The sequence below is a fragment of the Somniosus microcephalus genome, chromosome 4 (assembly GCF_052327205.1).
Source record: "Somniosus microcephalus isolate GS21.2 chromosome 4, FLI_Smic_1.0, whole genome shotgun sequence".
NCBI lineage: Eukaryota > Metazoa > Chordata > Chondrichthyes > Squaliformes > Somniosidae > Somniosus > Somniosus microcephalus.
This window is the reverse complement of record NC_140990.1, coordinates 217,196,465-217,208,640: the sequence shown is the minus strand read 5'-3', so window position 1 is coordinate 217,208,640 and position 12,176 is coordinate 217,196,465. Positions and strand designations below refer to the sequence as shown.

Genomic DNA, 12,176 nt, shown 5'->3' with positions numbered 1-12,176 from the left:
CCGGGAGGCCGGGTTTCCCGCAGGCCCTGCTGACTTTAACAGCAGGGCCTGATTTGAATGTGAAGCCTCGGATTCCCGCCTGCAGCCAGCCAGCCTCTCAATCTGGCTGGCTACAGGCGGGTAAGCCTCAGAAGCGAGGGGCCGGTTTTGGGATGGGGGAGAGAGCATTGGCAGGGGTCAGGGATTGGGAGGGGGCGAGAACATTGGCAGAGGTCAGGGATTGGGAGGGGGAGAGAGCATTGGCAGGGGTCAGGGATTGGGAGGGGGAGAGAGCATTGGCAGGGGTCAGGGATTGGGAGGGGGGAGAGAGCATTGGCAGGGGTCAGGGATCGGGAGGGGGCGAGAACATTGGCAGGGGTCAAGGATCGGGAGTGGGAGAGAGCATTGGCAGAGGTCAGGGATCGGGACGGGGAAAGAGCATTGGCAGGGGTTGGGGATCGGAGGGGGGAAAGAGCATTGGCAGGGGTCAGGGATCGGGAGGGGGGAGAGATTATTGGCAGCGGTTGGGGATCGTGGGGGGAAGGGTCGGGCAGGGATCGGGGGGTGTCAGCTGGGGATCGCGGTGGGGGGGGGGGCCATGGGCGGCCAGGGATTCGGGCTGGGGGTCGGCCGAGGATCGGGGCTGGGGGTTGGCCTGGGATCGGCAAGGAGGGAGAGAAGATTTTGGCCGGCCTCATCATCATTGTTGGGGGAGTGGGGGGGGAAGCCTTGGAAGGTGATTGGAGGCCTCGTGGGGGAGTCTCCAATCACAGGGGGTGGGTATGGTCGGTACCTCCTGGATGCAGGAGGTAGGTATAAAGCCACTTACCTCCTGGATGCAGCAGTCCCCACCTCTGTTTAACTGCCGAGTTTCCCGAATTGTGTGAAACCCGTCCACAGGCAGTTAAATGCAAAATGGGGGGAAAAAAAGAGGCTTCCAGCCTCATTATAATATTTAAATTGACGATCCGCCCCCTGGGAGTGGGTTGGTTGCTCGCCCCCCGCCCATCAGCCATCTCACCTCCGATAAAACCGGAAGTGGGCGGATTGGAGTGGGATCAGGTCGGGAATCCCATTTTTAATACTTTAACTGCCCCCAGACTCCAAACCCACCCGTTTTTTTAGGGGAAAATTACAGCCTAGGTTTTTTTTAAACCACTCCAGTGCATTCCTCTTAAGTGTTCACTTATTTTACTTTTTTCTGCCCAATACGCTCCTCTTCATTTCTTTCTTAAGTTTAGAAAAAGGATGGGTGAGGAATTTCACTATCTGCAGAGAATTCCTCGGAACATCACTGTGTCTATGGCACTTCATCCAAACAGTTCCCTGAATTGATTTTTTGGGGCTACAAATACTACATTTCAATTATTTTCATAGTTGAATATGTACTGCAATCATTGCAAATAGAATCTGCCATCGTGAGCCATGACTTATGTTAATTATCTTGTAACTCAATATGTATTTGGGTAACATTGTGATACAAATTTAATTAAGAGAATTGGATGGCATGGTAAACAACTGCAAGAGTGAAACTCAAGGAAATTAAAAGGGTCATCAGAACTCTACGTTTAAATTGTTTCCTTGAAATCACTTCATGTATAATATCTGTTTTTAATGGGGTAATAATTTTATTCCATTTTGCTCCACTTTTTTGCTGGCAACAGTGGTTATACTGTCCGAGTGCTCCTGATCATTGATGCAGGACAACAATCACACTGAAAGATTATAAATGTGATGCGGTGCTTCAATTTTATTGAGAAATAATTTGCCATTATGTTCTACGTCCAGAATATGTTATATTGCATTAGACTTTTATCTACAGGTATATTACCGCAGGTAATTGAGGCAAAAATGAGACTGCATTCCTAGGCAGCTTTCCTTTATTGTGTGTCTGTAAAAAGCAAGAAAAATATCAAATTATTAGCTTCAAATGGTTATATTTTATGTAATACACTATTACAAAATCAGATAGTTCATTTTTGCGGGAGACTAAATGTACAAGAAATTATGTAGCATCAAAAATAAACGAAAGAGACAAGACTGCAGCACAAGTGTCAGACAACACCCTTAATCTCTGGGAACTTGAGGATTGATTCTAATAAGCAGTGACTTATATTGGCAGCTCAGGTTCAGTTTCAGTGGGCTAGCCCAGTTTAAGAAAGCTCAACACTGATGAAAGGAAGAACAAAAGAAAGAATGGAAGATGGAACAAATTTGCATTTCTGTAGAATCTTTCACATCCTCGGGACATCCCTACATGCTTCACAGCCAATTAATTATTCTGAAGAGCAAGTCATTGTTGTTAAGCGGGAAAATGCAGCAGCCAATTTGCACACAGCAAGGCCTCAGGAACAGCAATGAGATAAATGACCAGATTATTTGTTTTTGGTGGTATTGGTTGAGGGATAAATGTTGGCCAGAATGCTCTTCTTTGAATAGTGCGACTGGATTTGTCACATCCAGCCAAATATGGCTTCAGTTTAACGTTTCATCCGTGAGACAATGCCCTAGAAACTGAGTGGCGCTCTGTCCGTCTTTCGAGCGCTAAACGGGTTCCTAAGCTTCCAATATGGCAGGCAGCAAGCGCACGCTCATTATGAGTTGGAAGCTCGCCCGCCATATTGGTATAGGCAAGAAAACAGGCATCCAAGGCCTGCGACTCTTTGCATATGCAACTAAGGAGCCCAATGCTGTTTGAGGCCCCCTCTGCAATATTGGTTTTCCTGATGCAGCTAGCTGCATTGAGGTGAACCAGGTCTACATGCAGCCTAACAGGAAGGCCTTAAATGGACTGCTGCAGGTTGCCACCAGAAAGGTAAGTTTGTTAAAAAAACTTACCTGAATGTGGAGCAGGAGTGGTCCTCCCAACCCCACGTTAAAACCACACAGGCCGCTGTCATAAGAACATAAGAAATAGGAGCAGGAGCCTCAACTCCATTCACTGGCCCTATCGCCATATCCCTTGATGCCCTTACTAGTCAGAAATCTATCGACTTCCATTTTGAATATACCCAATGAGTGAGCCTCCACAGCCCTCTGGGGCAGAGAATTCCAAAGATTCACCACCCTCTGTGTGAAGAAATTTCTTCTCATCTTAGTCCTGATTGGCCTACCCTTTATCCTGAGGCTGTGGCCCCTGGTTCTAGACTCCCCAGCCAAGGGAAACATTCTCCCAGCATCCACCCTATCAAGCCCTGTAATAATTTTGTATGCTTCAATGAGATCCCCTCTCATTCTTCTGAATTCAAGAGAATACAGGCATGGTTTACTCAATCTCTTCTCATACGACAATCCCGCCATTGCACTCCCTCTATGGCAAGTATATCCTTCCTTAGGTAAGGAGACCAAAATTGTACACAGTACTCCAGGTGTGGTCTCACCAAGGCCCTATATAATTGGAGTAAGACTTCTTTACTCCTGTACTCAAATCCTCTTGTAATGAAGGCCAGCATACCATATGCCTTCCTAATGGCTTGCTGCACCTACACATTCACTTTCAGTGGCTCATGTACAAGGACACCCAGGTCCCTTTGAGCATCTGCATTTCCCAATCTTTCACCATTTAGGAAATGCTCTGCCTTTCTATTTTTTCTACCAAAGTGGATAACTTCACATTTATCCACATTATATTCCATCTGCCATGTTCTCGGCAACTCACTGAGCCTGTCGAGATCCCCTTGAAACCTCTTCACATCCTCTTCACAACTGACACTGCCACCTAGCTTTGTATCATCAGCAAATTTAGAAATGTTACATTTAGTCCCCTCATCCAAATCATTGATATAGATTGTGAATAGCTGGGGCCCAAGCACCGAGCCTTGCGGTACCCCACTAGTCACAGCCTGCCATCCTGAAAAAGACCCATTTATCCCTACTCTTTGTTTTCTATCTGTTAACCAATTCTCAATCCATGCTAGTATATTATCCCCAATTCCATGTGCCCTAATTTTGTTCACCAACCTCTTGTGTGGGACCTTATCGAAGGCCTTCTGAAAATCCAAATACACCACATCTACTGGTTCCCCTTTGTCTACTCCACTAGTTACATCCTCAAAGAACTCCAATAGGTTTATTAAACAGCAATTTCCCTTTCATAAATCCATGTTGACTCTGCCCAATCTTACTATTAGTTTCTAAGTGCCCAGTTATTACATCCCTTATAATAGATTCCAGCATTTTCCCAACTACTGATGTGAGGCTAACAGGTCTGTAGTTCCCCGTTTTCTCTCTCCCTCCTTTCTTAAATAGCGGGGTTACATTTGCTATCCTCCAATCTGCAAGAACCGTTCCAGAATCTATAGAATTTTGGAAGATGACAACCAATGCGTCCACTATCCCAATGGCCACTTCTTTCAAAACCCTAGGATGTAGGTCATCCGGTCCTTGGGATTTATTGGCTTTTAGTCCCATTAATTTTGCTAGTACTGTTTTTTTACTAATAATAATTTCTTTAAGTTCCTCATTCTCGCCACACCCTTGGTTTTCTCGTATTTCTGGGAGGTTCTTTGTGTCTTCCTCCATGAAGACAGAAACAAAGTATTTATTTAATGGCCCAGAAATTCAGGTCGGAGGCTTTCCGCGGGTGCAAACCTCCGACCTGCACTTACCTAGCACGCTGGCCGTTGTGCTGTGGGCCCGTGTGGGATTCCGATCCTGGGCCTCCTCCAACTGCCGGCACGCAGTGCTTGCGTGCCCAGGGGCGGAGTTAGTTCCATGCGTCCCCTGGGATCACGTGGGCCATGGAGAGCCAATGGTAGCAGGGAATCGGTATTCATAGATTTGACAGGAAGACCTGTCAAAACTATGAATACAATTCAGCCCCAAAACATCACTAAAACTTCAAATAATTTTTTTTTTTAATACATTTTAAAAATAACTATAAATTACATAAAATAACTTTTAAACAATAATTTAAATTTTTGAAAAAATTAATTACAGTTTCTAACAGGGCTAAAAATAAACTTACCTTTTTTTAAAGTATTTAAAAATAATAAACCTGTGGAAATTTTTTTTTAATTTTACTTAATTCACCACTTACCTTGTTAAAAGCAGGCCTTGCGACTGCTTTTTAAAAGTGTAGCTGCTGGAGACTTACCCTCCCTGAGAAAGCTGCAAAAAAAATGGAAGTTCCAGGTGAACGTGCTGCCTCTCCGGCACACGCATTCGACGTGTGAACCCCTTCCTTTAAGGGAACGGAAGTTCCGGTTTCCCGCGCATGCGCAGTGCATGCACAAAACCAGCACTTTCGTTGGGCCTACGCGTGAGTACCCAGTGCGTACTCACCCGTGGGGACCCGAAGCTCTGGCCCAATTTCTCTGCCATTTCCTCATTCCCCATTATAAATATTCCCGTCTCTGACTGTAAAGGACCTACATTTACCTTCACAGGTCTTTTCCTTTTCACATATCTATAGAAGCTTTTAAAATCTGTTTTTATATTTTATATTTTATAAATGCTAGAGGCCATTATAAAGGATGTAATAGCAGAGCACTTGGAAAAAAGTGACCGGATCGGACAAAGTCAACATGGATTTACAAAAGGTAAATCGTGCTTGACGAATCTACTGGAATTTTTTGAGGATGTAACTGGTAAAATAGATAAGGGAGAACCAGTGGATGTGGTGTATTTGGATTTTCAAAAGGCTTTCGATAAGGTCCCGCTTAAGAGATTAGCGTGTAAAATTAAGGCACATGGGATTGGGGACAAGGTATTGACTTGGACAGAGAACTGGTTGGCAGACAGAAAGCAAAGAGTTGGAATAAACGGCTCTTTTTCCGAGTGGCAGGCAGTGACTAGTGGGGTACCGCAGAGATCGGTCCTTGGACCCCAGCTATTCACAATATATATTAATGATCTGGATGAGGGAACTAGATGTAATATCTCCAAGTTTGCAGATGACACAAAGCTGGGTGGGCGTGTGTGCTGTGAGGAGGATACCGATAAACTCCAGTATGATCTGGACAGGTTGGGTGATTGGGCAGAAGCATGGCAGATGCAATATAACGTGGATAAATGCGAGGTTATCCACTTTGGTGTCAAAAACAAGAAGGCAGATTATTATCTGAATGGCAATAGATTGGGAGAAGGGGAAGTGCAACGAGACCTGGGCGTCCTTGTGCACCAGTCGCTGAAAGTAAGCATGCAGGTGCAGCAGGAGGTTAAGAAGGCAAATGGTATGTTGGCCTTCGTAGCGAGAGGGTTTGAGTACAGGAACAAGGATGTCTTGCTGCAGTTGTACAGGGCCTTGGTGAGACCACATCTGGAATATTGTGTGTAGTTTTGGTCGCCTTATCTGAGGAAGGATGTTCTTGCCATGGAGGGAGTTCAGCAAAGATTCACCAGACTGATACCTGGGATGGCAGGAATGACGTATGAGGAGAGATTGGGTCAATTGGGCTTGTACTCACTGAAGTTTAGAAGAATGAGAGGGGATCTCATCAAAACTTATAAAATTCTAACAGGACTAGACAGACTAGATGCTGGAAGGATGTTCCCGATGGTCGGGGAGTCCAGAACCAGGGGTCACAGTCTAAGGATAAAGTGTAAGCCATTTAGGACAGAGATGAGGAGGAATTTCTTCACCCAGAGAGTGGTGAACCTGTGGAATTCTCTGCCACAGAAGGCAGTGGAGGCCAATTCATTAAATATATTCAAGGAGTTGGATATATTTCTTAAGGCTAAAGGGATCAAGGGATATGGAGAGAAGGCAGGAACAGGGTACTGAATTTGGACAATCAGCCATGATCTCATTGAATGGCGGAGCAGGCTCGAGGGGCTGAATGGCTGACTACTGCTCCTATCTTCTCTGTTTCTATGTTTCATCTTCTATGTTTTCACTAGTTTGTGCTCATATTCCATTTCCCTTTCTTTATCAATTTCTTGGTTTCCCCTTGCTGACTGCTATTTCTGGCAACTTTATAAGCTTCCTCCTTTGACTTAATACAGGAAACTTTGTGTTATCTGGAGGCTAAATGTCCGGCAAGCTCGAGCCACCGGCAAAAATCAGGAGCCGTTTTGTTAGGTTTTTTTTCTTCTCGTGGCTTTTTTTTCAACAGTCAGGCTCTGCAAAGTCTCTGTAACTTAGCAACAGCTTCAGAGCGATGCTTCCAAGGTACGGGCCGACTGTTTAGAAGCTGTTGCTAAGCAACAGTGTTTGTTGTCAGATACGGAGATGAAAAGCTCCGTATGCTTCAACATTAACGCTGGTGTGTCCAGCAGTTTTGAGGGAACGGCAACAGCTCGGTCCCGTTGGTGCCAGATATCACAAAATTTCCTGTACTAGCTTTAATTTCTTTTGTTAGCCATGGTTGGATCACTTTTCCTTTTGGGTTTTTATGCCCTAGAGCAATATATGTTTGTTGCAAATTATGCATTATTTCCTTGAATGTTAGCCATTGCACATCCACCTTCATACCTTTTAGTGTAGTCTCCCAATCTACCATGGCCAACTTGTCCCTCATACCCTTGTAGTTTCCTATGTTTAGATTGAAGACCTTAGTTTCGGATTGGACTAAATCACTCTCAAACTTAATATAAAATTCAATCATATTATGGTCACTTGTCCCTAAAGGCCCCTTTACCACAAGATTATTGATTAGCCCTTTCTCATTACACAGTACCAGATCCAGAATAGCCTGTTCCCTGGTTGGTTCCTCCACATACTGATCCAGGAAACCATCTTGCATGCATTCCAAGAATTTGTCCTCCACACCATTAGTGGTCATTTGATTTGCCTAGTCAATATGTAGGTTAAAGTCCCCCATGATTACCGTATTGCCCTTGTTACATGCACTTCTAATTTCTTGATTGATACTGTGCCCTACATTACCATTACTGTTTGGTGGCCTATACACAACTCCCACCAACGTTTTCCGCCCTTTGCTGTTTCTTAGCTCCACCCAAACTGATTCCAGTTCTACATCATGATCTGCCGAGCCAAGATCTTTTATCTCTACCGTACCGATCTCATCCCTTATTAACAGCGCTACGCCACCTCCTTTTCCTTTTTGTCTGTCCTTCCTAAATGTTGAGTACCCTGGAACATTCAGTTCCCAGCTTTCGTTACCCTGCAACCATGTCTCTGTAATGGCAATTACATCATACTCATTTACTTCTATTAGTGCCATTAATTCATCCACCTTGTTATGAATGCTACATGCATTTAGATAAAGTGCCTTCAACTTTGTCTGTTTAATATTTTTCTGCACTTTGACCCTCTTTACTGTTGGCCGTTGTTTCTGCTAAGTTTGTTAAAAAATACTTACCTGAATGTGGAGCAGGAGTGGTCCTCCCAACCCCACATTAAAACCACACAGGCCACTGTCGGCCACTGCTGCCTCCCCTGATAGCGACGTTGACACCCCACCCCCCACAATCACGGCCACCACCCTACCCCACCCCGCCTCGCCCCCCAATCACCGCCATCACGCTTCCAGCCAATGCTACCCTCCTTTACAATCAACAATTCCCTCCCTCTAAGTTACCCCGCTTCCCGGTTGTCCCATCTCCCGGTCCCCTTCAAGGACTTACCTTATGGCCGCAGCTGGTGACACACCAGCCCGATCTTCGAGGCCTTTTCTCCGGCAAGCTGCCTGGGGACACTCATTAGGTATCCAGAGATCGGCAGTTCGAAGATAATGAGGCCTGAGGCCCAATATTTGATGGGCATCTGACTTATCCATTCAGACGCAATGATCGTTCTCTGTGCCCAGTTTGCACCAGCAGGCCAGCGCGAATGAATTTCTAGGCTAATGCATCAGTTCTGCACTGAAGTACCAGCATAATGCAGAAGTATTTGGACTGGGGCTTGAACCCATAAATTAAACCCTTGAGTTTAATTGTAGACATAGGTAACAAAAAGATCTGACCTTGATAGTTAAGAATTGCAACTTGAAATGTGGACTGGTACTCTCAGTGCCACTGTTAGCAGATGTAGGTCTTTATTTCCTCCTTTAGAAATGTTTATTAAGAGCACTTAGTCATTGAATCATAGTGATTCAACACAGAAGCAGGCCATTTGGTCCATCAATTCTACACCAGTGTTTTCCTCCACGAGTCATCTAGTCTAATCCCACTCGGATGTGAATATTACCCGTGAAGGAAAAATTAAGGATGCATTTTTTGGTTTCCTTTCATTGGATTAGTTTCTCACCAATTCAATTTTCTTACTAGAAGAAATCTGAACTGATAATCAGTTTCACGATTCTTAAGCTGCATAACTACTTGAAAAGTGGGGGGTGAGAATTATAAATCCTGTTGTTTACACACAGGAAATATTTGTACAACTTGGTTTCCTCCCCAGGACATATGCACTCTCTTGTAGGTAAATGCTACTGTCCACCTTTAGTTGACCCCCACTGCCACTACAGAGCTCTGCTCCGCTGTGCCAGTTCTCAGCCATCCCAGGCATTGGCAGCCCTCTAGCCTTTGATTATCCCATGCTAAGGCAGCCCTCAACAAAATCATCTTTGACAATTCACATATTGAAATAAATGAAGTGTTTGCTAACAAGGCAGCTGCAAGAATTAATTTATACACAATAGCATTGTTTATAGATTCATGTTATTCATAAATTGCAGTAGCTAATGCTTTTCAAAAACGTAACTACTCTCCACGCTAACAATGACTGGCCTCTTCATGAGCTGGCAACTAAAAAGTCAGTCATCACTCTTAAAATGGAATGAATAGACATAAATCCTACAAATACAACTGCAACACAGATTTTAATGGTTGATGTGTTAACTTCAGAAATATATGAATGGTTTTTTTGGAAGTAATTACAGCATTATTTACAATAGAGTATATAATGGGCCAGAATTTGTGGTGGGTAATAACGGCAAACTAACAGCATTAGGATTTAGCGCATGCACATCCTAATGTGGAAATCCTGAAGTTGCGGTCAGTCATTCACTGCTCCACCACTGGCTTCGCTGTGGCCCCTCCCCCATTGCCGGCAATCAGTGTAATCAGTGAAATGAGTGAAACTGACAAAACTTGGGCTTTTCCGCGCCAATATCGCAGTTAAATACCCCATTAAATGTTAGGCCTTGTTAGATTAGGTGTAACTGGATTTTTAAGAGTACATTGACTGCTAAACAAATGTTATAGCCCTGAAAAAATAATTTTAATTTTGTGGCATGTCAAAATTCTCCATTATGAACAAAATTTCAATTTTTAAGCAACCAAAAAAAAATTATAAAAACATTTGTTTAGGTTCTACCTGATCCCCATTTGAGAGCCCCAATCTTTGTTTTGCTGGCTGTAATATTTTTTTTGTCCAAATAAAAGCATTTCTCGGCCTAGAAATTGAGTTTGCGCTGCGCCGGGGCTTAACGCCGGAAATTTAGCGCCGGTGCTAAGTCGCGCTGTGCGCGCCAAAAATTCAGTAGCGCCGCGCCCAAACGGCTGCCGGCGCTACTGAAGGCTGTTTGCGCCTGAAAACTGGCGCTACGCGCCGCACTGCGGCGCTATTCCGGCGCTGCGGCGCCCGATGCGGTGCGGCAGGCTCGGGAAGTGCAGGCCTCCTCCTTCAGTTAAGGAGGAGCTGCCTGCACCCGCCCGCTGGCCGGTTAAATCGCCACAAAAATTAGCCCGGCACCTCGGGCAAGTGCCGGGCTCGCAGCCGAGAAGCATCTGTTCCGCGGTGGGTGGGTGGGGGAGTCCGGGGAGGGAGGTGCGGGCAGGCGGCCGGCGGGAAAGCGGCCGGCCGCCGCTCCACCTTTATGCGCCGGCGCAAAGTCGTGTAAGACTCTGTTGCCAGAGTCTTAGTTGCGGCTGCCACGGGCGAGGCGGCCGCAACTGAATTTCGGCGCTGGGGCCCGTCACCACGGCAACCGGGACGCTGCGCACACCGATGACGTCATCGGTGCCGGCGCAGCGCTACCGGTGTAACGCCGATGTTGGGCCCTAGTCAATTTCAAAACCGGCTGTAAGTCCAGCGCAATGCCCTCTAGCGCCGCAAAATGGGCGCTAAGCCCACTCAATTTCTAGGCCCTCATTTCCTGGTTCCCTGTCTGTGAGAATTCTGCATTGTGATTGGCTGCTTAGACAGCTTGTTGACAGCACAGCAGATCGCACTAGGGGAGCCCCCTTATACTGCAGTGAAATCACTTACACGTAGAAAAAGGCAAACTTCTCACAGAGATCGAGATGGACAGCTTTCTTCGAGGCCAGCAGCAAACGCCTTTGCTTCGCCGCTGACCGCAAATTCCGGGCCATTACTTCGGGGGTGGAATAAAATTCACATTTCATAAAAAGACAAATGGAAGCCTTGACAAAGCCCTGTGAACAGCTGGCTCCCATTTCATGCAAGGAACATGCAACAGTAACTTAGCAAAATTTGTTACAAAAATATTCATGTGATACAGTTTGTTGTTACATATTTAGCAACAGGAATGTAATTTTATATCAACTTTGAACGTCAATTCAATTGAGAAAGTGAATTTTAATTTCAAAATTGTGCTATAAATAATAAGATATTTTCTCTTTTTTTTAAATGGGCATTTTTGTATTCATGTGAAATAAATTGTAAATTGTTTAAATCAGTGCTGTTGTCAAATGCGTTTCATTGTTCCTTCGAACAGTGCGGGTAACTTTCAGTCACTTCCAGATCCTAGTCTGAACATTAGGACTATTATTAAAATATCACAGGACTTTCTGTGCAGTAATTACCCGCTTTTCTGCCTCTGGATCCAGTGCCTCCTTGAGGCACTGACAAAGCGAGGAATCCTCCATCAGCAGCCCCGCCGATTAAAGTCTTCAGTGTTGTTGGGGCGAGGACGTCGCTTAGCAACAGCGGTCCCACTCAATACTTGGGATGACAAGTTGCTCGGCCGCAACTAGCTAACGCCTTGTATTTTTTATCAGACATTAATTGAAATCAGGGTTTCCCCGCTGTGGAAGTTGTCTGGTGAAAGTCTTCAAGCCCGCTCCCGCATGCTCAGCACTGTTTGAAAATGGCAACTCGGTTTCCAGGGTAACGATTGTCGAGAAGGTTCCGGAGAAGCAAGAGGCCTCCGGCGGCACAGGTTGCGCGACTGGTTTTCGGTGCTGTTCACCGCCCCAAGAGGCACCAGGTGGATTTCGTTCATTCTCTGAGAAAAACTAAATCCCAAGGCTGCCAATTGCCACACATTTATTTTTATCGGCCCTTTTAATGGCACTTTTAATTTGAAAAATTATGTACGATTTATTCTTGG

The 12,176-nt window shown here is 45.2% G+C and overlaps 1 protein-coding gene across 2 annotated transcripts in view; it reads right to left on the bottom strand.

The window, feature by feature from the left end:
- dnah7 (dynein, axonemal, heavy chain 7) overlaps positions 1-11,932 on the bottom strand; it is an 816,199-nt gene extending 804,267 nt beyond the window's left edge. For both annotated transcript variants that reach the window (XM_085985836.1, XM_085985837.1), the window contains exons 1-2: positions 11,650-11,932; positions 1,811-1,870 (exon numbers count right to left, since the gene is read on the bottom strand). In XM_085985836.1, coding sequence (XP_085841962.1) covers positions 1,811-1,870; positions 11,650-11,712 — 123 coding nt within the window. In that variant the 5' untranslated portion in view covers positions 11,713-11,932. The remainder of the gene's footprint in view (positions 1-1,810; positions 1,871-11,649) is intronic.
- Between the last annotated feature and the right edge of the window lie 244 nt (positions 11,933-12,176).